Source organism: Grus americana, chromosome 4, assembly GCF_028858705.1.
Source record: "Grus americana isolate bGruAme1 chromosome 4, bGruAme1.mat, whole genome shotgun sequence".
Taxonomy (NCBI): Eukaryota; Metazoa; Chordata; class Aves; order Gruiformes; family Gruidae; genus Grus; species Grus americana.
The window spans coordinates 293,433-314,520 of record NC_072855.1 but is presented as its reverse complement, the minus strand read 5'-3'; the positions used below and the strand labels follow the sequence as shown (position 1 = coordinate 314,520).

Below are 21,088 nucleotides of genomic sequence, written 5' to 3'. Positions count from 1 at the left end.
CAGCTGTTAAATAAATTTTAATGCATATTAATGAGGTGGCAGCTTTGGGTCCCCGGCCGGGGGGGGGCCAGGGCTGGTCCTTGCTGGGGGGTGCTGCCCCCCCCAGGAAGGGTGGCAGGTGGGGGGGCAGCAGCGGGGGCCGGGGCAGGCGACCCCTGGGTTAGAGGTGAGGGAAAGCAGAGCTGGGGGGTCCCTGTGCACCCCCCGGGGTTAGACCCGCGCCCACCGTACGTGGGGGTTTGCCCTGAGCACCCACCCTGGGGGGGGACCCCAGCACCCGCCTTGCAATGGGGGGGAGTATCAGCCCCCAGCACCCACCCTGGGGGGACAGCCCCCCTACCCCTGTGGGGGGGGTCAGCCCTGAGCCCACCCTGCCCCCACACCCCCCCAGGCACAGGGTGGCAGAAATTCCAGTTTCTCCCCAAAAAAAGAAGCTGGGAGCCCCCAGTGTCCCCCCCCCCGGGACAGGACCCCCTGTGGTGTCACCCCTCCATGGCCACCCAGGGGGCTGGAGGGTCCCACGTCCCCCCCCCCCACGAGGGGCCCGAGGCTCAGACCTGGGACTGGAGGGGCCCGGGGGGGTCGTGCTCCATGGCCGGGCTGCTGCTGCCGCTGCTGGAGGAGCTGGAGCCGGGGGGCGAGGGGCGCTGGGGGGGGGTGGCACACCGGGACCCCCGCCCCTTCAGGGTGCTGAGCTTGGCATCGAGGGAGAGGGTGCGGGGGCGGCCCCAGGGGCGGCGGGCGGGGGGGCTGGGGCTGGGGCTGCCCACCCGACCGGAGCGGGGGGCGCGCGAGGGGGGCCCCTCGAAGAGGGAGAGCCAGGGAGGGGTCCCCGGCGCCCGGCCCCCCGCCCGCCGCGTCAGGATGTCCGTCACCGCCTCGATGTCGTCGGCCGGATCAATAGCTGCGGGGAAGAGCGGGGGTCAGCCGGACCCCCCCAGGCCCCAGCCCTGCTCCTGCACCGCGGGGACGGGACCTGCCAGCGGCCAGGACGGGCGGCCGGGATGCGCTCCATGGCCGAGGCGCCGGGACGTGCCCGTGGCCAGCGAGCTGTGGCAAGCGGGACACGTCCCGTGGCTAGGACGGCCGGGATGCGCCCTAGAGCCAGGACACGCGCCGGGGCAGCCGGGACGTGCCGCGTGGCCAGGCTGTCCCCAGGGCCGTCCCGGCGGTGCCGCAGGCCGTGGCACGGTGGGCTCACCACGCCAGCCGTCACCTGTCGCTGTAATAGGAGGAGAGCAGAGCCCGGATCTCCTCCGAGACGGCGTTATCCTGCAGCAGGAGCCCTTCGCAGGCGGAGGGGGGCACAGCCGGGCCAGGCAGGGCTGGAGCCGCCAGAGACGGGGGCACAGAGAGAGATGGGGGGCAGAGAGAGACGGGGGGGACAGAGAGAGGCAGGAGGGGGGACAGGGAGCAGACAGGGAGGGGACAGAGGCGCAGTGAAGAGAACAGCAGCGTTAGGGAGGTGCCGGGGCAGCGAGGAGGGGGCCGCCCGGCGGCAGGCGAGCAGAGAGCAGAGAGGAAGGAGACAGAGGCAGAGCCCCCCCGGCCCCCCGGCCCCGCACTCACCCATCTCGTGGTAGAGCGAGCCCTGCCGGGGCAGCATGGCGGGCGGCCGGCGCGGCGGCGGCACCTCGATCCTCATCAGCTCGTCACAGCACTGCTTCCACTGGCCTGCGGGCACGGGGGTCAGCGCCGCCGCGACGGGGGTCCTGCCGCGACGGGGGTCCCGCCGCCATGGGGGTCCCGCCACGCCGCCCCCGCCGACACTCACTCATGTCGTAGAAGTGCTGCCAGAAGGCCTCCATCCATCGCTGCGCCTCGGCCCGGCTCTCGGCCAGCAGCGTGTGGGTCACCTCCTCGCCGCCGTAGCGGTTGGTGACGGCCATGCCGTGGGGCTGCCCGCGCCCCTCCCGCTCCGTCGCGCGGATGCGGGTCTCCTGCGGCGGCGGCAGCCCTTAGACCCCGCAGCCCCCCGCCGTGCCCGTGGCCCCCCACAGCCCCCATTGCCCCCCGCCGACCTCCGCCCCGGCCGTACCTTGTTGACGGCGATGGTGAGGGCCGGCTCCAGCCCGGCCTCGGCCTCGCCGGGGTTGTGGTAGCAGAGGAGGTCGGTGCCGCGCAGGACGCAGTACAGGCGGGCCCCGCTCTGCGCTTCGGCCCCTGGCTGCTGCCCGTGGGACTGGCACCGTCAGCGCGGAGGGCACCGGCGGGCATCCCCAGCCCCAACGGGACCCCCAGCCCCAACGGGACCCGTCCCCTGCCCGGTGCTGGGATGGGGATGGGGGCAGCCCCCCCCCCAGCACAGGGACCCCCTGGTCTCCATCCCCACCACAGCCCAGAGCCCACCGGCAGGGACTGCGGCACCCAGCAGGCTCGTGCCACCACCCGTCCCCATCCCCATCCCATCCCCGTCCCGTCCCCATCCCATCCCCGTCCCGTCCCCATCCCCGTCCCCGTCCCGTCCCCGTCCCTGTCCCCGTCCCCGTCCCCATCCCCGTCCCCATCCCGTCCCCATCCCCGTCCCATCCCTGTCCCCATCCCCATCCCCATCTCTGTCCCCGTCCCATGCCCACCTGCAGCCGGAGGAAGCCGCTCGTCACCGGGGCGGCCATGCAGCGGGGCTGGGCAGCCAGGCGGCAGCACATGCTGCCGTAGAGGGGCAGCCAGAAGGAGCTCTCCTCTGGGGGGGCACGCTTGCCTCGGGTGCTGGGGTACAGACCCGCACCAGCACCCTCCCCCCATTCTGCTGGTACCCCAGACCCACCTCCCCTCCAAACCAGCCGGGACCCCTGGACCCCTCTCCCCACCCTGCCGGGACCCCAGACCCATCTCTCCCCTGAACAAGCCAGACCCCCGGACCCCTTTCTCCTCACCCCCTCCAGTCCCCCCGATCCCGTCCTCCCGCCCTGTGACCCCCCAGCCCCACCAGGACCCCTCCACCCCATCCCAGACCGCTCTCCCCAGCCCCCCAGACACATCTTGCCCCCCGACCAGCAGCACCCCAGCCCCATCTGTCCTCCACCCCTCCGGACCCCCAGCCCCGTCTCCCCTCACCCCATCAGTCCCCAGCCCCCTCTCTCCCCCCCCCCCCAGCCCCCTGCCCCCATCGCCCACGCCGTGCCGCGCCGTGCCACGCGCTCACCGTTGCTGGCGATGGCGAGGTCGTGGGTGCGGAAGCCGTCCTGCACCTCGGCCAGGGAGAGCACGGCGTGTGCCAGCAGGTGGAACTTGGGGCCCCTGGGGGGACGGCGGGTGAGGGGGGGTGGCGGGGGGCGGGGGAGGACGGGGAGGGGACGGGGAGGGGACACGGGTACTCACGGCACGCTGGGGGCCGGCAGCAGGAGGGGGGTGGTGCCCCCGTTACCCGGGGGACTGCCAGGACCCCCGTCCATGGCGGTGCGCACCCGCTTGCCGGCGGAACGTCCCAGGGAGGTGCTGAGGCGGGTGGCCAGCTTCCTGGGGGTGCTGCCCTGCGCCGCCCCCCCCGACAGTCCCGCGCTGTACAGCTCCACTTTCAGCTCAAAGTCTGGCCCGGCCTCCGAGCTGGGGGGGGGCACGGGATGAGCGGGGTGGCCGTGCTGGGGGGACACCCCTCCCTGCCCCACCACCTGCCCCGGGACCCCCCCCGTGCCACCCCACAGCCTGGCTGGGGGGGCAGGGGAGGGCAGGGGTCCCTCTGGGGTGCACCCGCTCACAAGAGGACGGCGCTCTCGAAGCAGATGTCGGTGAGGGTCCGGTCCACCAGCACCATGGGGGTGTCGTGGATCTCCGCCCCGAGCTGCAGCAGGCAGAAGACGGCGCAGCGGTGCAGCTCTGCGGGATGGGGGGGTCAGGGCAGGGCTGGGGGGGCCGTGCCGCCCCCCACACCCCCACTCACCTCCTTTGTTCCTGAAGTATTCCGTGTCCTTCCACATCAGCGGGATACGCAGGTCTGGCGGGGGAGACGGGCGGTGAGGGGGGGGACGCCTCCTCGGGGTCCCCCTCCCCGGGCACCCCACGGCCACCCACCGCCCCGGAACGGCCCCCCAGCAGCCCGCAGGGGAGTCCTGACCCCACGGAGACAGCGTGTACCCCAGGGCGTGCCACGGTCCTTCGCCCGGGACCCCCAGGAGCACGCACAGACAGGGGGGACGGATGGACCCCCCCACACCTCAGGAGGACGCACAGACAGTGGGGACCCCCCCCCCCCCCCGGCCCCCCGGTACCTGAGACGCAGACGGTGCCCCGGCAGGGCAGGCGTTCGTCCGCGGGGCCGGCGTCCGAGGGGCTGCGGGGCAAGCGGAGCTGTGACGTGCGGCCCGGCAGCCCCCCGCCCCGGTTCCCCCCCCCCCCCACCGGTGCTCACCGCCTGGCCGTGCGCCGCAGCACCTGCGCCTCCTTCCTGCGCTGCAGCTCCGCCATGTAGGCCAGGACGCGGGCGCTGCAGACCAGGAGGCTCTTGGCGGCCTCCAGCGCCTGCTCCCGCCGGCTGCAGGCCGCCAGCAGCTTGCAGGCCCCTTCCCGCAGCCGCAGCTCCCGCTCCATCTTCCGCTGGATCTCCGTGTCCTGGGGGGGGCACGGCCGTGGGGGGCACGGGGGGGGCACGGCGGGGCGGCCCTCCCCACTGCCCGAGTGGGGCTGACACGTCCCGCACGCGCGCGCGTGTGTGTGTGTGTGTGTGTGTGTGTGTGTGCGTGTCCCCGGGGCCGCCCGGACACCCCGGCTCTGCACAGCGGGGGGGTCCCGGCCACCCGCATGTGGGGGGTCCCAACCACCCACACACTGGGGGGGTCCCAGCCACGCACCCCTGGGGGGGTCCCAACCACCCACACACTGGGGGGGTCCCAGCCACGCACCCCCGGGGGGTCCCAACCACCCACACACTGGGGGGGGTCCCAGCCACGCACCCCTGGGGGGGGTCCCAGCCACCCACACACTGGGGGGGTCCCAGCCACGCACCCCTAGCTCAGCACAGCCCAGGGCGCCCAGCCCAGACCCGAGCGCAGGGGGGGATGGGACAGCAGCCCCACACAGCCCCGCTCCCACCGGTGGGGACCGGTCCCCATGGCCACCTCTGTCACCCCCCCACCCCAAACCAGCCTTCGCCACGGCCACCCTGCACCCCCCAGGGCCGCACGGCCACCGGCTCCTGGGGCCCCCCTCCCCGGGCACCCCACAGCCACCCACTGGGGCCCCGTCCCACCACCCCACAACGGCCCCCAGCCCTGGGGGCTGCAGCCCCCCAACAGCCCACGGGGCAGTCCTGCACCCCAGGGAGACAGCGTGTACCCCACGGGTGTGCCACGCACCCCACAGATACATCATGTACCCTGGGGGGGAACCCCACAGATAAACCACGCACCCCACGGATGCGCCACACACCCCACAGATACATCATGTACCCTGGGGGGGAACCACGCCCCCCACAGATAAACCACGTACCCTACGAGGGAGCCGCGTGCCCCACAGATGTGCCATGCACCCCACGGGGGAGCCACGTATCCCACAGATACACCTTGCACCCCACTGATGTGCCAGGCCCCTCCAAATATATCACAGACCCCGTGGGGGAGCCACGTGCCCCACGGATACACCATGCACCCCACGGATGTGCCACATACCCCACAGATAAACCGCACACCCCGCAGATACACCACGCACCCCACGGGGGAACGGCACGCCCCACAAATACGTCATGCGCCCCACGGATGTGCCACGCGCCCCACGGATACACATGCACCCCACAGATTTGCCACGCACCCCCAGCGTATGGGGGGGGGGACAACACACACCGCCCAGCCCCCCCCCCCCCCCCCACCCCACCCCCAGCCCCCCAACTCACTGCCGGTACCGGTTGCTGCTCCATTCCGGTACCGGCTGCTGCCTGCACCCCCCGCGCTGCCTGTACACCACCCCCCCCCGGGCCCCCTGCCCATGGAGCCGCAGTGACGTCATCGCCTGCTATAAATAACCCCGAGCAGCGGGCTGGGGGGGGGGGCGGCAGCAAACGGGAACTCACACACCCCCCCCCCCCCAAGACCACCCCGTCATCCTCCCAGGGACCCCCTTGGTGGGATATGGGGGGGTGCTCCCCCCCAAGGAGACGATCAGTGGGGAGCGCTCTCCACCTTCCCGGAACCCCCGAGACCCCCCCGGACCCCCGGACCCCGGGTTCCCCCGGGGTCCGGGGGTCCGGGGGGGTCTCGGGGGTTCCCAAGGGGGGGGGGTCTCCCCCAATTCCTACCTGGAGACTAATGGCGATCTGACGGATATAGAGCATGTTGAGATCTTCCAGGATCCGCAGCTTCTCCTGCATCTGAAGGCGTTGCCCCCTCCCCGCTACCTCCATCGGGACCGCCGGGACCCCCCCAGTTATTTTGGGGGGGCTGGGGGGGGTGGAGGGGTTTTCCCACATCCCCACCCGTGGACCCCACTGCATCCAGCGCCGTCAGGAGTCGTGGCTCTCTTTCCTTTCCCCCCCCCCACCCACCCCCCCAAAAAAAAAAAAAAGGCTGCGGAGAGAAAAGGGCCCTTTCATTGCACCCCCCCCCCCGGGTACCGGCTGCACCCACCCACCCATTCCCCCCCCGGGAACCGACCGCCCCCTCCCGCCGAACAACCGGACACTGTGCGGGAAAGGGCAGCGGGGGCGGCTGGGGGGCGGGGGGGAGAATGGGGGGGTGCAGGGGATGGGGGGGCAGCATGGGGTGGGGGTGCACGGACAGGAGATGGGGTGCAGGGGTTGGGGGGGCAGGGAGGGGGCAAGGGGTGCGGGGGGGTGCAGGGACAGGACGAGGGGTGCTGGGTGCAGCGGTTGGGGTGCAGGGACAGGACGAGGGGTGCGGGGGGGTGCGGCGGTTGGGGTGCAGGGCCGGGATGGGGTGCAGGGGACGGGACAAGGGGTGCAGCACGCAGGGTGGGGGACCCAGGACAAGGGGTGCCGGGGACCGGGGCCGGTTCGGGGTGCGCGGAGGGTACCGGGACCGGAGGAAGGGAACCGGGGTCCCAGGGGGGGCGGGGGAATGGGTCCGTACGGGACCCCGGGCCCCCCCCGCCGGTGCCGGCCGCCGCCCCCTGCCGGCCCCGGTGGGCGCAGCAGCACGAACCCCCCCCCCCCCGGTACCTTCCGCCGCTCCCGCTCCGCTGCTCCGCCGCGCACAGGAAGGTGGCGGCCGCCCGCCCCCGACCCGCCTTCCCCCCCCCCCCCCCCCCGCCTTTCCCCGGCCATTCCTCCGCCGGCTCCGCTTACAGGGGCCGCCCCCCCGCCCGCCCCCCCCCCCCCCCACGGCGGGACCGGCGGCAACGGCGGCTCCGGGACACCGGGGCGGGGGGGCGCCCCCTGGCGGAGAGATTCCCCCCTCCGTGTGCACCGGGACCCCCCCGTGCACCGGGACCCCCCTCAGAGTGCACCGGGACCCTGCTGTGTGCACCGAGACCCCCTCCATGAGCAAACGGTACCGGGGGAACTGCCCCCCCCCCAGTGCACCGGGACCCCCCCTTGTGCCAGGACACCCCCACACGCATGCACCGGGCCCCCCCCGTGCACCGGGACACCTCCACCACCACGTGAAGCTGGTACTGGGTGAACCGGGACCCCCCCCGTGTGCTCCGCTCCCCCCGTGCCTCGCGCCCGGCCGGGACCCCGCGGTGCCACGTGCCCGGCAGTGACCGGGGTCCCGCTCCCGCAGCCCCATCCCCCCCTCGTCCTGGCCCCCCGCGCTGGTGCAGCCCCCTCCCCGGACCCCCGCAGCCCAGGGGGGGCCCTGGTGCAGATCCGGCCCCGCAGGGCTCCCGCCGCGGTCCCCGCCAGCCCCCGGCACCGGGGTCCCGGCCAGGTCCCCCCCCAGGTGGCAGCAGGAGCCGTGGGGTGACGGGGCCGCGGTCCCGCCGCACCGGCCTGGCACGCTGCCGACGGCGAGGGCGGCCATGCCGGGGGCGCGGGAGCTTCCCGCTCTGCCGGGGCGGGAAATCCCGGCTGGGCCGGTGGCGGCCGGTGCTGCCGGCGGGACGGGCAGGACGGGCGAGACGAGGCCGGCGGGTGCCAGGAGGGTGGGGAGCGGCCGCCGGCGCCCTGCCTGCCCGCCCGCAAGGCCTGCCTGCCGGTGCCGGTGGTGGCAGTGGCAGTGCCGTACCTGCGTGGAGTCGGCCAGGAGGCTGAGCCGGCAGCGGCCGCGGCGGATCTCCATCTCCAGCGCCGAGCCACGGGCCACGGTCACCCGGCTCCGCTGGTTGCGGCAGAACATCGTGCCGGTGCCGGTACTGGGGCCGGTCTGGGCTCCCGTGGGACGTTTCCTCGGCTCCGAGCCCGGAGCAAAACCCCTCCCTGGTCCCGCCGCACCTGGCCCCAGGGGCGGGACGTGCCGGGAGGCACCGAGAGGCACCGGGAGGCACCGCTGATCCCGGCCACCACCGGCAAAGTGCCGTCGGGAGCACCGGGGTGACCGGCAGCAGCCGGGGCCGGTACCGGGCAGCTCCTGGCACGGGCAGGACAATGGCCCGAGTCAGCGCAGGCAGCTGTGGGGATGGGGGGGGGGATTGCGTGTGTGTGTGTGTGTGTGTGTGCACACGTGTTAATCCACGCACAGCTGCAGCAGCACGCAGGGGCCCGTACGAGCGCGCGCGTGTGTGTGAACGGCTAAGCGTGCAGGAGCGTGCAGGAGCTTGCACGCAGGGAAGTGTCCGTGCGCGCACGCCGGTGCACACTGGAGCTGTTTGTGTTGTGAGTACACGTGTCCATCGGCAGCGCGTGCCCACGGGCACCTGCCTGCACGCACACTCCTGTGGCACGCGCTGCCCGGGTGGAAACCGCCGCCGCGGGCCTAAGGGCCCGCGGCGGCGGTTTCCACCCGGGCAGCGCAATCCTTTGCCCACTTCAAAGATGGCGGCGCCGGCGCCAGCCCTCCCCCCCCCCAGGTGTGTTCCGCAGTGCCGGGCGGAAGTAGGTCCGCGCGGAATTGGTTCCCCCACACGGCGGGACGCCAGCACCGGCAGCGCCGGATGAGCAAGGCCTGGCGGCGCGGCAGGATGGAAGGCGGCGAGAACGGTGAGGGGCCCGGGCCGGGCTGGGGGGCCGGGGCAGCCCGGGACTCGTAGCTGCGGTTCCGCTTGTCGTTCCCCGTCGCGGCCGGGTCCGGTGGCGGGTCCCCGGGCCGGGCTGATGGCTGTGTCCCCCCCCCTCCTCCGCAGGGGAAGAGGCCGAGGCGGGCGGTGGGCACGGTTCCCACAAGAAGAAGCACAAGAAGCACAAGAAGAAGCACAAGAAGAAGCATCACCACGAGGCGGCGGGGCTGCCCCCCCCCCCGGCCCCCGAGCCCGCTGCCGGCCTGCGCAAGCCCCAGCTCAAGCTCAAGATCAAGCTGGGGGGGCAGATCCTGGGCACCAAGAGGTGAGGGGGGGCCCGGCCGGTCTCTTCCCCCACCCCACAGGCACCGCGGTCCTCACCTGGGCGCGTGTCCCCACGTCCCAGCCTTGCCGGGGCCAGGCCGGGTCCCCCACGCCCCGGTTAGCCCCGTCCTGGGCTCACGGGCTGCCCCGTTCTCTCTCGTGCTCTGTGCCTGCAGCGTGCCGACCTTCACGGTGGTCCCCGAGGCGCCGCGCTCGCCCTCCCCGCTGATGGTGGTGGACGAGGAGGAGGAGCCCACGGAGGGGGTGCCCATCGAGCAGTACCGGGCCTGGCTGGGTGAGCGCCGGGGGCAGTGCCGGGGGCGGGGGGGGCCTCTGAGCACCCGGTGTCCTGCAGAGGGGACAGGGATGGTCCCTGCAGCCTGGCCCCGCTCCCCGGGGCGGCATCAGTCCCCCCGTTGCAGCTTCAGGGGCGGCCTGACCGCGGGATGGGGTGACACCCCCCTGCCCCGGTGACTCTTCTCCCCCCGCTGCCTGGCTCAGATGAGGACAGCAACCTGGACCCCTTGCCCCTGCCAGACCTGGACCCGGAGAGCTGCTTCCCCGCCCGTGAGGATGAGGAGGAGGAGGAAGAGCGCTGGCTCGATGCCCTGGAGAAGGGCGAGCTGGACGACAACGGGGAGCTCAAGAAGGAGGTGGACGAGTCCCTGCTGACAGCCCGACAGGTGAGGGGGGCTGGGGAGGCCCATGGAGACAGGGCTGGGGTGAATGGGGGGCTGCGGAGGCCCCAGAACTGGCGGGGGGCCGGGTGGGAGCCCTCAGAGGGGCAGAGAGGGCCCTGGCCAGGGTCATGACGGTGCCCCCCGTGCCCCCGCAGAAAGCCCTCCTGCACAAGCAGCAGAGCCAGCCGCTGCTGGAGCTGCCCATGGGCTACAAGGCGAAGGAGCTGACAGAGGAGATGCTGGTGAAGCGGGAGGAGCGGGCCCGCAAGCGGCGCCTGCAGGCGGCCAAGAAGGCGGAGGAGAACAAGAACCAGACCATCGAGCGCCTGACCAAGACCAACAAGGCCAAGGTGAAGACGCTGCGGGAGCGCAAGGCCAAGCAGGCCCCCTGCCCCGTCGTCCACTACTGCAATGCCACCGACCTCATCACCGTCTCCTTCCCGGTGGGCATGGCGCTGCCGCTGCTGCCCGCCCCGGCGCCCGCCGTGCCCCCGCCCGTCCTCTGCGGCGTCGCCGGCTGCTCCAACCACAAGCGCTACTCGTGCTCCCGCACCGGCCTGCCGCTCTGCAGCCTGGCCTGCTACCGGAGGAACCTCCAGCTGCAGGAGGCCGCGGCCTAGGCCGGGATGGACAGAGCGGGGCCATGGGGTGGCCCCGGCAGGGACTGAGGGGGTCTCGGGGCGGTGTGGGGGGGAGTCCCGGGCGAGGCTGGTCCCGGGGCGGGTCCCGCGGTGGTGCCAGCGCCCGGTGCCGCGGGGCTGATTAAAGGCTGATGGCGAAGGAGCCGTGTGTGGGTCTGCCGGGGCGGGGGGCGGCCCGACCCCCCCGGGAGCGCTATGGAGCAGCCCGGATTCCCCCCCCCCCGGGAGCGCTATGGAGCAGCCCGGATCCCCCCCGGGAGCGCTATGGAGCAGCCCGGATTCCCCCCCCCCCGGGAGCGCTATGGAGCAGCCCGGATCCCCCCCGGGAGCGCTATGGAACAGCCCGGATCCCCCCCCCCGGGAGCGCTATGGAACAGCCCGGATCCCCCCCCCCGGGAGCGCTATGGAACAGCCCGCAGCCCGGATCCCCCCCCCCCGGGAGCGCTATGGAGCAGCCCGGATCCCCCCCCCCCGGGAGCGCTATGGAACAGCCCCTTCCCCCCCCCCATCAGCAGCGCTATGGTACGGCTCGCCGATCCCGGGGGCGGGACACCGGGAAACGCCCTGCCGCAGCGCCCATTGGTTGGAGCTCTGCCCGGCGGAGAGCGGCGGTGCGGGTTGGTTGGCCGCTACGCCAATTACGCGCCAGGGTCGTGCCTGCGCCGCGCGTTGGCCAGGCTCTCCCGAACGCCCGCCTCGGGGGCGGGCCCCTGCCAGACAGGGGCCGCTGCGCCCGTCCGTCGGGCGCGGCGGCGCTTGGCGAGGCCGCCGTTGGCCGGCGTCGCCGTCAGTCACGGCCGGGAGGGCGGGGCTCCGCCTCCGGTTGGTGCCGGCGGCCGCCAATACCGACGGGGGCGGGGCTCGGTCCCTTTGTCTCTGTTGTTGGGCGTGAGGCAGAGGCAGACGGCGCCCGATTGGCGGGGGCAGGGCGGCGGCGGCGGCGCCGATTGGCGGGCGGCGGCGAGGCGCCGGCCGATTGGGCGGCGGCGGCGGCAGGGGGGGCGGGAGCTTCGGCCCGGGCGTGATGGCGGCGGCGGAGGCTGCGGCCCGGGTGGCGGCGGAGGGCCGGGCGGCCGGGATGGGGGCGGCGGCGGCGGCGGCGGCGGGGCAGCGGCTGCTGCTGCGGGCGGCGGGGGCCGGGGCCGGGGCGGCCGAGCGGGTGGAGCCGGCGCGGGGCCGCGGCGGGCTGTAGGCCGCGCCATGGAGCGGCCCGGGAGCGGCGGCGCCGAGGGGGCCTGGGCCGCGCTGCTGGGCCGGCAGCACCAGCAGGTACGGCCCGGGGGGGGGGGGGCGGCGGCCGGGACCCGGCGGCGGGCAGGGCCCCCTGCCGGCGGGCTGGGACGGGGCCTCCCCTTGGCCCGGGGCTGGGGCGGCCGCGGGGCCGGGGTGACGGTGTGGCTGTGCCCGCAGGCCCGGGAGTACTGCCCGGGGGTGAACAACCAGCCCTACGTGTGCGAGACGGGGCACTGCTGCGGGGAGACCGGCTGCTGCACCTACTACTACGAGCTGTGGTGTGAGTGCGGGCGGGGGGTCCCTGGGGCTCCGGGGGGATCCGGGGCTCCGGGGGGGTCGGGGGCTGCAGCCTCACCCCGCCGTGGGCAGGGGGGGTTCGAGGGGAGGGTGACCTCGCTCTGCTCCCCGCAGGGTTCTGGCTCCTCTGGACCATCCTCATCCTCTTCAGCTGCTGCTGCGCCTACCGGCACCGCCGGGCCAAGCTGCGCCTGCAGCAGCAGCAGCGGCAGCGGGAGATCAACCTCATCGCCTACCACGGTGCCTGCAACTATCCCACCTCCATGATGGACCTCAGTGAGTGACGGGGCCCCGCGTCCGTCCCCCCAGACCTCACGAACCCCCCATTTCTTCCCCAGGGCCCCGTGCCCGGCCGCGCGCTCCAGGTCCATCCCCTCTGGGGACGGGGCCCGGTGGCAGCCCGGGCTCTGGGGGGCCGCCCTGACCTATGCTCCCCCCACCTTTGCCCCGCAGGGATGCTGGCTTCCTTCAAGCTGCCCGCCTATGAGGAGGTGGCCCACCACCCCAGCACGCCCCCGCCGCCCTACAGCGCCATCCTGGCCCAGCTGAGCGGGCCCCGCAGCCGCCTGGGCTCCAGCAGCCTCACCCTCTCGCCCAGCTCGGAGAACTACACCAGCTGCTCCTGCGAGTCGAGCTGCGCCACGTCCCCCAGCAGCACCTCGCTCTCGGTGCAGGTGACGGACGAGACGGAGCGCAGCCGGGCCAGCACGCCCAGCGAGGAGGGTGGCACCAGCAGCACCGGCACCGGCGCCAGCTGGGAGCTGCCCCCTGAGGAGGCGCCGGCCCGCGGGGCCCCACACAAGCACGCGCTTTTCTCCTCCACCGTGGACTTCTTCGAGGCCGACTGCCACCCCTGCTCCGACATCGAGGAGGGCGAGGAGGAGGAGGGCGGCGCGGCACAGGAGGAGGGCAACAGCGCCGGCGGCGAGCATTTCCGGCACCGGCGCCTGACGGGGGACTCGGGCATCGAGGTGGGGCGCTGCCAGGAGGAGGAGGAGGGTGAGGGTGAAGGCACCCACCTCCTGGGCAAGGCCAGCCCCGTGCCCTCGCCCCGCTGCGGGCTGCCGGGCCAGGGGGGCGGTGAGGGGCCCAGCTCGCCCGCCCTGCCCATCTGAGCCCGCGTCCCCTGCCCTCTCCGCTGCCTGCTAGCTTGCCTGGCCCCGTCTGCTGCCCGTTCCCCCTGCCGGTACGTGGGGTGGGGGCAGGCAGCTGCACCACGGGCCCTGCCCCTGCCTGTCCTGCGCCCCCCCCGCCTTGGAGCAGCTGTGGGGGTGCGGCGGGTGCGACCCCCCCTGCTCAGAGGGCGCCCGGCGCAGGCAGAGTGGGACGGGCGGCGTGGTGGCGGGGGCTGCCTCCCCCTCCCGGTGCTGGCCTGGGCATGGGCCCCCCCATGTCCCCGCTGCTGGGGGCTCAGGGCAGCGTCCCCGGGGTCTGGACTCTCGCCACGGAGCCCCCGGGGGCCCCTTGCCCCGACTGAGCCCCTCTTTCCTCGCGCCCCGTCGTGTCCGGTCCCTTGCGCGGCACGGCCCTGCTGCCGGTGTGGTCCCACCGGAGCCCCCTCCCCTCCGAACTGCTTCCAGGGGCTGCAGCCACCGGGCCCCCGTGCCCGCCCCGTCCCCTCCGCGCTGCCGGTGCCGCTGCCCGGGGCGGGGGCGGGGAGGGGGCCGTGTCCGCCGGGGGACAGGCAGTTCACGTAGCGTTCTCTCACCATTAAAGAGATGTGGAAGTACGGCAGCCCTGCGCCTGCTGGGGGGCACCGGGGGGGGGGCGCTGGGGCTGAGCTGGGCCCCGAGGGGCCCCCCGGCCCTACAGAAGGGGGGCAGGGACGCCCCCCAGAGCACAGCGGGGAGGAAGGGCCCCCCGGGGCGGGGGCAGGACAGAGCTGCGACGCCCCAACACAGGCAGCGACAGCCCACGGTGGTGAAGCTTTATTTTGGGGGGAGGCGGGCTCTGTGCCTCCACCCGCACCTGAGAAAATTGGGCAGGGCTGGTCACGCAGGCAGCTGCCTGCACCTCAGCCGGCCCCGGTGGCCCTAGTAGTCCTCGGCCATCACCAGCACAACCAGGGCCGACCAGCCGGCGAAGGGGTGGCAGCCCTGGCCGCGGCCGGTGCCGTCGCTGTAGTGCTCCCAGAGGAAGCCGCTCTCGGCGTGCTGCCGGTACAGGTTGGCCACCAGGTTGTGGCGCAGCTCGCGGTAGAGTTCCGCCGCCCGTTCCCGCTGCGGCCCCTCGACGCTGGCATAGCCGTGCAGCGCCCGCAGCGCCAGGTAGTTGATGTTGACCCAGACGGAGCCGCGCCAGTACGGGGGGTCGTGCTCGGTGTTGCGCTGCATGTAGAGGGGGCTGTCGCGGGCCAGGGAGCGCAGCCCGAAGGGCGTCCAGAGCTGCCGCTCGCTGCGCATGGCGGCCAGCATGGCGGGCAGCCGCGGCGAGTCGGGGCGCAGCAGCTGCAGGAGCAGCGGGAAGAGGCTGACGTAGCCCAGGGCCCCCACGAACTGGGGCCGCGGCGCCTCCCGCACCTCCCGCACCAGCTGGGGATCCGGGGGCGGCCGCCCCGGTGCCACCGGCGTGACCCGCCGCCAGCGCAGCGCCACCGCCGCGCTGTGGTTGCCGTAGTCGGCGAAGGCGCCCAGCTCCGGCGCCCAGTGCAGCCGGTCCAGCAGGCCGTTGTCGCTCAGCGCCCGCTCCATCTCCCGGTAGGGCCCGGCCGGCTCCCCCAGCCGCTCGGCCACCTCAGCCAGCACGCGGGAGGCCAGCGCCATCCAGCAGCGCAGGTCCAGGTGCCGCTCCTCGGGCGAGGGGTGCGAGGCGCGGGGGTAGTCGTCCAGCCCCGAGGCCAGCGTCTTGGGGTTCAGGAAACGCTCGGGCTGGGGGTCGCGGCCGCGCCAGCGGAAGGTGAGGGGCAGGGGCCCGGCCTGTGTCCGGTTGTACCAGTCGTACCAGGCGCGCAGGCGGGGGAAGAGGCGGCGCAGGTAGGGCGGGGGGGCATCGGGCAGCAGCCGCTGCAGCGCCAGCAGCAGCGTGGGGGGGTTGGCCATCTCGCTGAGCTGCAGGAGGAACTCGGGGGGCACCTTGGCCCGCGCCTCCTCCCCCAGGATCTGCTCCCGCGGGATCCAGCCCTCGGCGTTCATCAGGTCCAGCCAGTGGGCGATCGCCTCGCGGCTCAGCGCCGGCGCCCAGCGCGCCAGCAGCAGCTGGTGGAAGCCTTCGTCCCAGAGGAAGCCGCGGGGGAAGAAGGAGCGGGAGGGGACGGCGGTGAAGAGGGCGGCCTCGGGGCCGGGCACGGGGCGCTCCTGCAGCGGGGACCGCACCAGGGACCGCCCGTGGAAGTAGCCCACCCCCCCCAGCATGTCACTGAGGGCGGCCTGGGCGAAGCGCCGCTGCGGGGGGGGGAAGCCCTTGCGGCCCAGCCCGAAGGTCTCCTCGAAACGCCGCTCGAACTCGGCCGCGTGCCGCGACAGCGCCGACGACAGCGCCCGCCCCGACAGCCGCCCAGGCCGGCCCGACGCGCTGCCCGACTCAAAGGTCACCTCCACCGTAGCGGGCGGCTCCAGCGTCACCTGGTGCAGCAGCAGGCGCCCGCGCGGGGGCTCTCCCGCCGCCCCTGGCAGCCCCCGAAAGGCGTCGACGGCAAAGAAGCGGCGGCGGGGTCTCCCCGGTGGGGCGAAGATGAAGCGGTTGCTCAGGCTGCTCCGCACCACCTCGGTCAGGCGGTGCAGCCCCGGGCTCGCCGCGTCCAGGAAGTTGTAGCTGCGATGGCAGAGAGGGGGTCAGGGGATGGGGGGAAATGGGGGGACAGGGGATGGGGGGGGACAGGAAGAGGGGGGCTGCTGCAGCGAAGCACCTGGCATATTTGGGGTCCTCCCCATTCTCGGCCGTGGGGCGGAGGAAGGTGAGGGTGAAGTGTCCCAGCTCCTCTGCCGTCCCCGTCACGGCAGCCAGCCGCGTCCCGTTCTCCAGCTGTGGCTGCAGCGTCCCCTGCCCGTCCGTGGCGATGTAGAAGAAGAGGGAGAGGAGGGGAGCTGGGCCGCCCGAGCCCTGAGAAGGAAGAGGATGAGGGGGAGACGTGAGGAAGGTGGGGGGATGCCCGGAGCTCCAGCTCTTCTCCCAGTACGCGCAGCCGCCTCCCCCTCACCTCCATCCGTGCGGTGACGCGCCAACTCCAATCCCCTCCGTGTTCCCCTCCCGGTCGTTTAACGAATTCGGTTTTTAAGAGCAAATCTCCGTCTCGAATCTCTTGCACCCCGAAATTCTCCCCGTCGTGCATCAGCCAGCCGTATCGCGACAGACCGTCGCTCTGCTCGCATGTGTGACGTAAGCTGCCTCCCCCTTCGCGTTGCTGAAGCCACATCAGCCCTGGGGACACCGGTGGCGGGGAGGGGGGAGGTGTTCAGCCGCGGTTCTCCAGGCGGGAGCGGGGGCAGGCCGAGCCCCGGGGCAGGGCGAAGCCCTGCCCCGGGGCTCGGCCTGCCCCCGCTCCCGCCGCTATCCCTCACCGGTAACGAGAGACCGTGGGCTGCGCGTCTTCATCCCGAAGTAAACATGAGGCCTGTAAGTGCCCCAGAAGCGTTGGGGCGAAGCGAGAGGCCCGGTAGAACCGGGGGGTAGCGCCGGGGGAGCGGGGTGGGGGGTAACGAGACGGGAGGCCTCGCTCCACCGGTTCCATTCAGCCACCGCCGCCGTTAGGCCCAAGGCCAGAGCTGCCGCCGCCGCTACCGCTAAAGCCACCCGTCCCCGACCCGGTCCCCGTTGTTGTTGTTCCCGTTCCCGTCGGTTCCCTCGTTCCCGGTTTCGTTCCCGCGGTCCTTCTCCACCGCGCCGCCTCCGTTCGCCCGCCATGGCCCGTCCAAGCGCCGCTTGCGTCATCACGGCGCGACGGAGGCGGTGGCAAGAGCGGCGGAATGTGGGAAGGGGGCTTCGGGGCCGCGCCCCCTGGCGGGCCGGAGGAGAAACTGCAGGGTCAGGCCTCCCCGGCGGGCCCCCCCCCCCAAACCCCGACAAGTGACCCCCGGGGGGGGTGGGGGTGGGGGTGTCCCAGCCCAACACAGGCCGCACTCAGCACGTCCTTGGAAGCCGCTTTATTGTGTCCCTTGGTCGGCGCTGCCCGTCCCCTCCTGGGGAGCCCCACAGCCAGGCAGGGGGGGCCCGGGCACAAGGGGGACCGGTGCCCCCCCCGCTGGGACACCGAGGGCCGGCAGCGCCCCGGGGCAGCCCCCTCACTGCTTGACCTGTCCCCCGTCGCCCTCGCTCACAAAGCGCTTCCGGCCCCTGCGGAGGAGAAAGAGGATGATGATGACAATGATGATGATGCTGGAGGGGGGGGCACCCCCACTGACACCCCCCCCCCCGGTGCCGGTACCTGGCGGGGCAGGCGTCCCGCAGCGCCCTGGTGATGATGCCGCGGTCGAAGCAGAGCTCCACCAGCCGCTCCAGCAGGCCGTGGGCCAGCGGCACGTCCAGGCTGATGTCCCCCAGCTCCTCGTACACCCGCTGGAAGCCCTGGGGGGGCCGGGAGGGGGCACACAGCAGTGTCAGCCCCGGGGGGGGGGGGGGGCTGCCACCGACACCCCCCCCACGCCCCGCGCTCACCCGGTTCATCTGGTCCAGCGTCACCAGCCCCGTCTCCCACAGCACCTTCAGCAGCGTCACCATCATGGCCACCGGCCCCTCCCCGGAGCCCTCCAGCACCATCACCACTGCCTGCGGGCGGTGGGGGTCAGCGGGGCCGCGGGACACCCCCCCCGGCACCCCCGGCACCCCCAGCCCTGACCTCGTAGACCAGCTCGTGGTGGAAGTGGGGCACCTCCAGCTCCCGCAGGCACTGCTCGGCCTCCGACACCTCCCCGGAGAGCAGGTACTCCCGCAGCAGCAGGTTCATCTGGGGACAGCGGCAGCTGGGGCAGGGGCACGGGGGGGACACGGGGGGGGGATACGGCATGGGGAGGGCCGGGGGGGCACAGGGACGTGTCCAGAGGGACGTGGCGGGGGGTGTCCGTGGGACGTCTGGAGGCGGGGGGGTGCACGGAGCAGGGGGACGTGTCCGGGGGGGGCCAGGCCACGGGTGAAGCTGGGGGACAGGTCGGGGGGGGCGGCCGGGTGCTGACCTCCTTGACGAGGTGCTTGACGGGGCGCTGGCCGCCCCCGACGCCCCAGACGTTGTCCAGCCGGTTGACGTCACGCTTGATGCGGAGCAGGACGGCGGCGCGGTCGAGGGCGGCCCTGCGGGAGAGGCGGGTGAGGACGGCGCGCCGGGGGGGGGGGGGGGCGGCGGGGGCCGGGGCGGCGCTTACCTGGCGTGTTCGCAGTCCACGCGCCCCTTGTAGCGCTCCAGGAAGCCCAGGGGCAGCGCGTGGTCGGCCACCGCCCGGGCGATGAACTGCCCCAGCATCTGGGGGCACAGCGTCAGCGCCCATCCCTCCTCCCCAGCACGGCCGCGTCCCCCCCGGAGCATCCCCTGGCATGGCCGTGACCCCCCCAGCACAGCCGCATCCCCCCCAGAGCACCCCCAGTCCCTGTCCCATCCCCATCCCACCGACACCTGGGGGGCCTCGGGGGTGTCGAGGATGAGGTCGGGCAGGTCCCGCAGCATCTTGTCGAAGGCCCAGGCGATGTCCTCGGGGGTGACGACGTGGCCCACCAGGTCGGAGAGCAGGCGGGACGTCAGCTCGCGGTGGCTGGCCTTGCCCTCCAGCGCCAGGGCCACCGCCAGCGAGGGCACCGCGTGCCGCCGTCCGCCCAGGTTCAGCCCCCGCAGCAGCTCCTGCACCCGGCACGTCACCCCCTGCCGCCCGCTCCGCGGACCCCCAGACCCCCCTCCGGGGAGCCCTGAGCCCCCTGGACACCCCCCGTCCCCAAGGAACCCCCTTCCTCCCCGTCCCACGCCAGCCCGGCCCCCCCAAAGGTCCCAGCCGCCACAGGACCCCCACCCCCTCCCCAAGGGACCCTTCCCCATCCCACCCTGTCCCTGTGTCACCAGTGACACCCCAGTCCCCTCCCCCAGGGACACTCCCCCCCCCAAGGGACCCCCTGTCTCGCCCCCACCACCAAGGGACCCCCCTCCCCAGGGGACCTTCCCACAGGGCCCCCACCAGCAGTGGTCCCCCAGCCCCTCCCCAAGGGACCCTTCCCCGTCCCAGCCTGCGCCGTCCCCGAGGGTCCGTGTCACCAAGGGGCCCCGTCCCCTCTCGACAACCCCCCGCCCACCCCGTCCCACAGCCCCCTGCCACCCCCCGCCCCGACGCACCATGACCTCGCTGGTGTCCCCGTGCTCAAAGTACTCCAGCACCATGGGCTGCACGTTCTTCTCCAGCTCCCCCTCCTCCAGCTCGGGCACCACGGTGGCGTAGACCGTGTCCCCCTGCGGGGACGGGACGACGCCATCCCTGCCTGCACCACTGCCTGCAGTCAGCCCGCGAGGGCAGGGGACGGTGCGGGGCCGGGGGGGGGGGCCAGGGCCGTACCTGAGCCGCCTCGTCGTAGTTGGGGTCGCGGGCGTCGGGCTCCTGGTAGCCATAGACCACGCCGGGGGCACCCCACACGCCTTTGCCCCCGGCACCGCCTGCACCGGGCACGCGCGGGTGAGAGGGGGCTCAGCGGTGGGGCCCCCCCGGCGGGGAGTAAGCCTGGGGCACCGGGAGGGAGCCCAGCCCCACGGGGGACGTAGGGGGCATTCCAGCCCCATGGGGTGATGGAGCCATGGGGGTCCCAGCCCCACGCGTCGCTGCCCCTCACCTTTCTTGGGCAGCCCGCGGCCCTTGCCCATGCGGGACCTGCGGTCGTGGCCCCGGCCCTTGGGGCTGCCGGGCTCGGGGCTGGGCTCGGCACCCTCGGAGAGCGACTCGCGGGCCGAGTCCCGGGAGGACGTGCGCCGCAGCCGCCGCTTGGCCTTGGCCTTCAGCCGCGCCTCGTGCAGCAGCTTCTCCTGGGGGGTCCAGGTGCGGGGACCCCCGGCCCCCAGCAGCTCCTCGTCCCTGTCCTCCTCCTCCTCTTCCTCCGCGCCCGCCAGGCAGGGGCCCTGCGCACCGCGGGCACCATCACCCTGATGCGATGTGGACCTGGGACCCCCGAGGGACCCCCACCATGCACCCCCACACCCCCAAGAGACCCCCACCATGCACCCCTGGACCCCAAGGCACCCCACGTACCCCCACCATACACCCCTGGCCTCCCCTGGGACCCCCTCCAAGCACCCCCAGCCTCCCCTAGACCCCCCACGGACCCCCACCATGCACCCCCAGCCCCCCAAGAGACCCCCATGGACCCCCCATCACGCACCCCCAGCCTTCCCTGGGACCCCCAAGGGACCCCCCCCCATGCACCCCCCCCCAGCCTCAGCAGGGACCCCCGTCACTCCCCCCCCCCCCTCCCCCGTTCCTGCCGGTGCCTCCCCGAGCCCGTAGCACCGGTCCCGCTCCAGCCCGGTCCCAACCGGGGGTGTCGGTGCGGGTTCTGTCACTGTCCCGGTCCCGGTGCCGTTACTTGCCGTGGTGGCAAAGGGGCCGCGATCGGTAGCGCCCAGCTCGGCGGCGGGAACGGCCATGGCGGGCGGCACCGGGACCGCACCGGGACCGGGACCGGGAAGGGGCGCTCGGCTAAGCCCGACCCCGCCCCGCGGCGGAAGTGACCGGGAACGGCGGCATCATGGGAACCGTAGTCACACCGGGATGGGGAGGGGGGTGTGCTCCGGTAACCCCTTTCCCGGTTCCCCATCCCCTTTGCCCGGGTCGCCGGGCTTCGGCAGCGGCCCCCGGGGGCCGCTGCCGAAGCCCGGTGACCCGGGCAAAGGGGATGGGGAACCGGAGCCGGTTAGAGCATCGTGCAGGCAGCAGGTACAGGCAGCAGCAGGCAGGAGCATTGCAGTCCCCATTCCCC

At 73.9% G+C, this 21,088-nt stretch overlaps 5 protein-coding genes across 13 annotated transcripts; 2 read left to right on the top strand and 3 right to left on the bottom strand.

The window, feature by feature from the left end:
• Nucleotides 1-4: 4 nt before the first annotated feature.
• Nucleotides 5-8,479, bottom strand: RTKN (rhotekin). Of its 9 annotated transcripts, none has more exons than XM_054825201.1 (13): nt 6,227-6,474; nt 4,349-4,548; nt 4,209-4,270; nt 3,881-3,934; nt 3,699-3,816; nt 3,322-3,546; nt 3,146-3,240; nt 2,577-2,683; nt 2,039-2,167; nt 1,775-1,940; nt 1,570-1,674; nt 1,217-1,325; nt 762-904 (listed from the first exon to the last, which is right to left on the bottom strand). In XM_054825201.1, exons 1-13 carry the CDS (start codon nt 6,419-6,421, stop codon nt 898-900), a joined length of 1,572 nt encoding a protein of 523 aa, XP_054681176.1. In that variant the 5' UTR covers nt 6,422-6,474; the 3' UTR covers nt 762-897. The 9 variants fall into 9 exon arrangements, with proteins under 9 accessions (XP_054681173.1, XP_054681172.1, XP_054681169.1 ...); XM_054825200.1 differs by having other exon boundaries at nt 2,039-2,170; nt 6,227-6,473; XM_054825203.1 differs by lacking the exon at nt 6,227-6,474 and adding an exon at nt 8,115-8,476 and having other exon boundaries at nt 770-904; nt 1,202-1,325; nt 2,039-2,170.
• Nucleotides 8,480-8,894: 415 nt separating this feature from the next.
• Nucleotides 8,895-10,829, top strand: INO80B (INO80 complex subunit B). Its single transcript, XM_054824318.1, has 5 exons — nt 8,895-9,025; nt 9,169-9,367; nt 9,543-9,661; nt 9,868-10,049; nt 10,202-10,829. The coding sequence occupies exons 1-5, from the start codon at nt 8,980-8,982 to the stop codon at nt 10,664-10,666; spliced, it is 1,011 nt and encodes a 336-aa protein (XP_054680293.1). The 5' UTR covers nt 8,895-8,979; the 3' UTR covers nt 10,667-10,829.
• An 862-nt stretch (nt 10,830-11,691) lies between these two features.
• WBP1 (WW domain binding protein 1) lies at nt 11,692-13,946 on the top strand. The gene is made up of 4 exons (XM_054825327.1): nt 11,692-11,956; nt 12,098-12,200; nt 12,332-12,493; nt 12,671-13,946. Exons 1-4 carry the CDS (start codon nt 11,888-11,890, stop codon nt 13,330-13,332), a joined length of 996 nt encoding a protein of 331 aa, XP_054681302.1. The 5' UTR covers nt 11,692-11,887; the 3' UTR covers nt 13,333-13,946.
• A 184-nt stretch (nt 13,947-14,130) lies between these two features.
• Nucleotides 14,131-17,078, bottom strand: MOGS (mannosyl-oligosaccharide glucosidase). The gene is made up of 4 exons (XM_054825326.1): nt 16,714-17,078; nt 16,353-16,573; nt 16,062-16,255; nt 14,131-15,967 (listed from the first exon to the last, which is right to left on the bottom strand). The coding sequence occupies exons 1-4, from the start codon at nt 17,054-17,056 to the stop codon at nt 14,251-14,253; spliced, it is 2,475 nt and encodes an 824-aa protein (XP_054681301.1). The 5' UTR covers nt 17,057-17,078; the 3' UTR covers nt 14,131-14,250.
• A 202-nt stretch (nt 17,079-17,280) lies between these two features.
• Nucleotides 17,281-20,850, bottom strand: LOC129205867 (programmed cell death protein 4-like). The gene is made up of 11 exons (XM_054824258.1): nt 20,700-20,850; nt 19,949-20,231; nt 19,678-19,775; nt 19,461-19,574; nt 18,756-18,977; nt 18,508-18,605; nt 18,322-18,436; nt 17,988-18,095; nt 17,807-17,917; nt 17,577-17,716; nt 17,281-17,485 (listed from the first exon to the last, which is right to left on the bottom strand). The coding sequence occupies exons 1-11, from the start codon at nt 20,754-20,756 to the stop codon at nt 17,434-17,436; spliced, it is 1,398 nt and encodes a 465-aa protein (XP_054680233.1). The 5' UTR covers nt 20,757-20,850; the 3' UTR covers nt 17,281-17,433.
• Nucleotides 20,851-21,088: the final 238 nt, after the last annotated feature.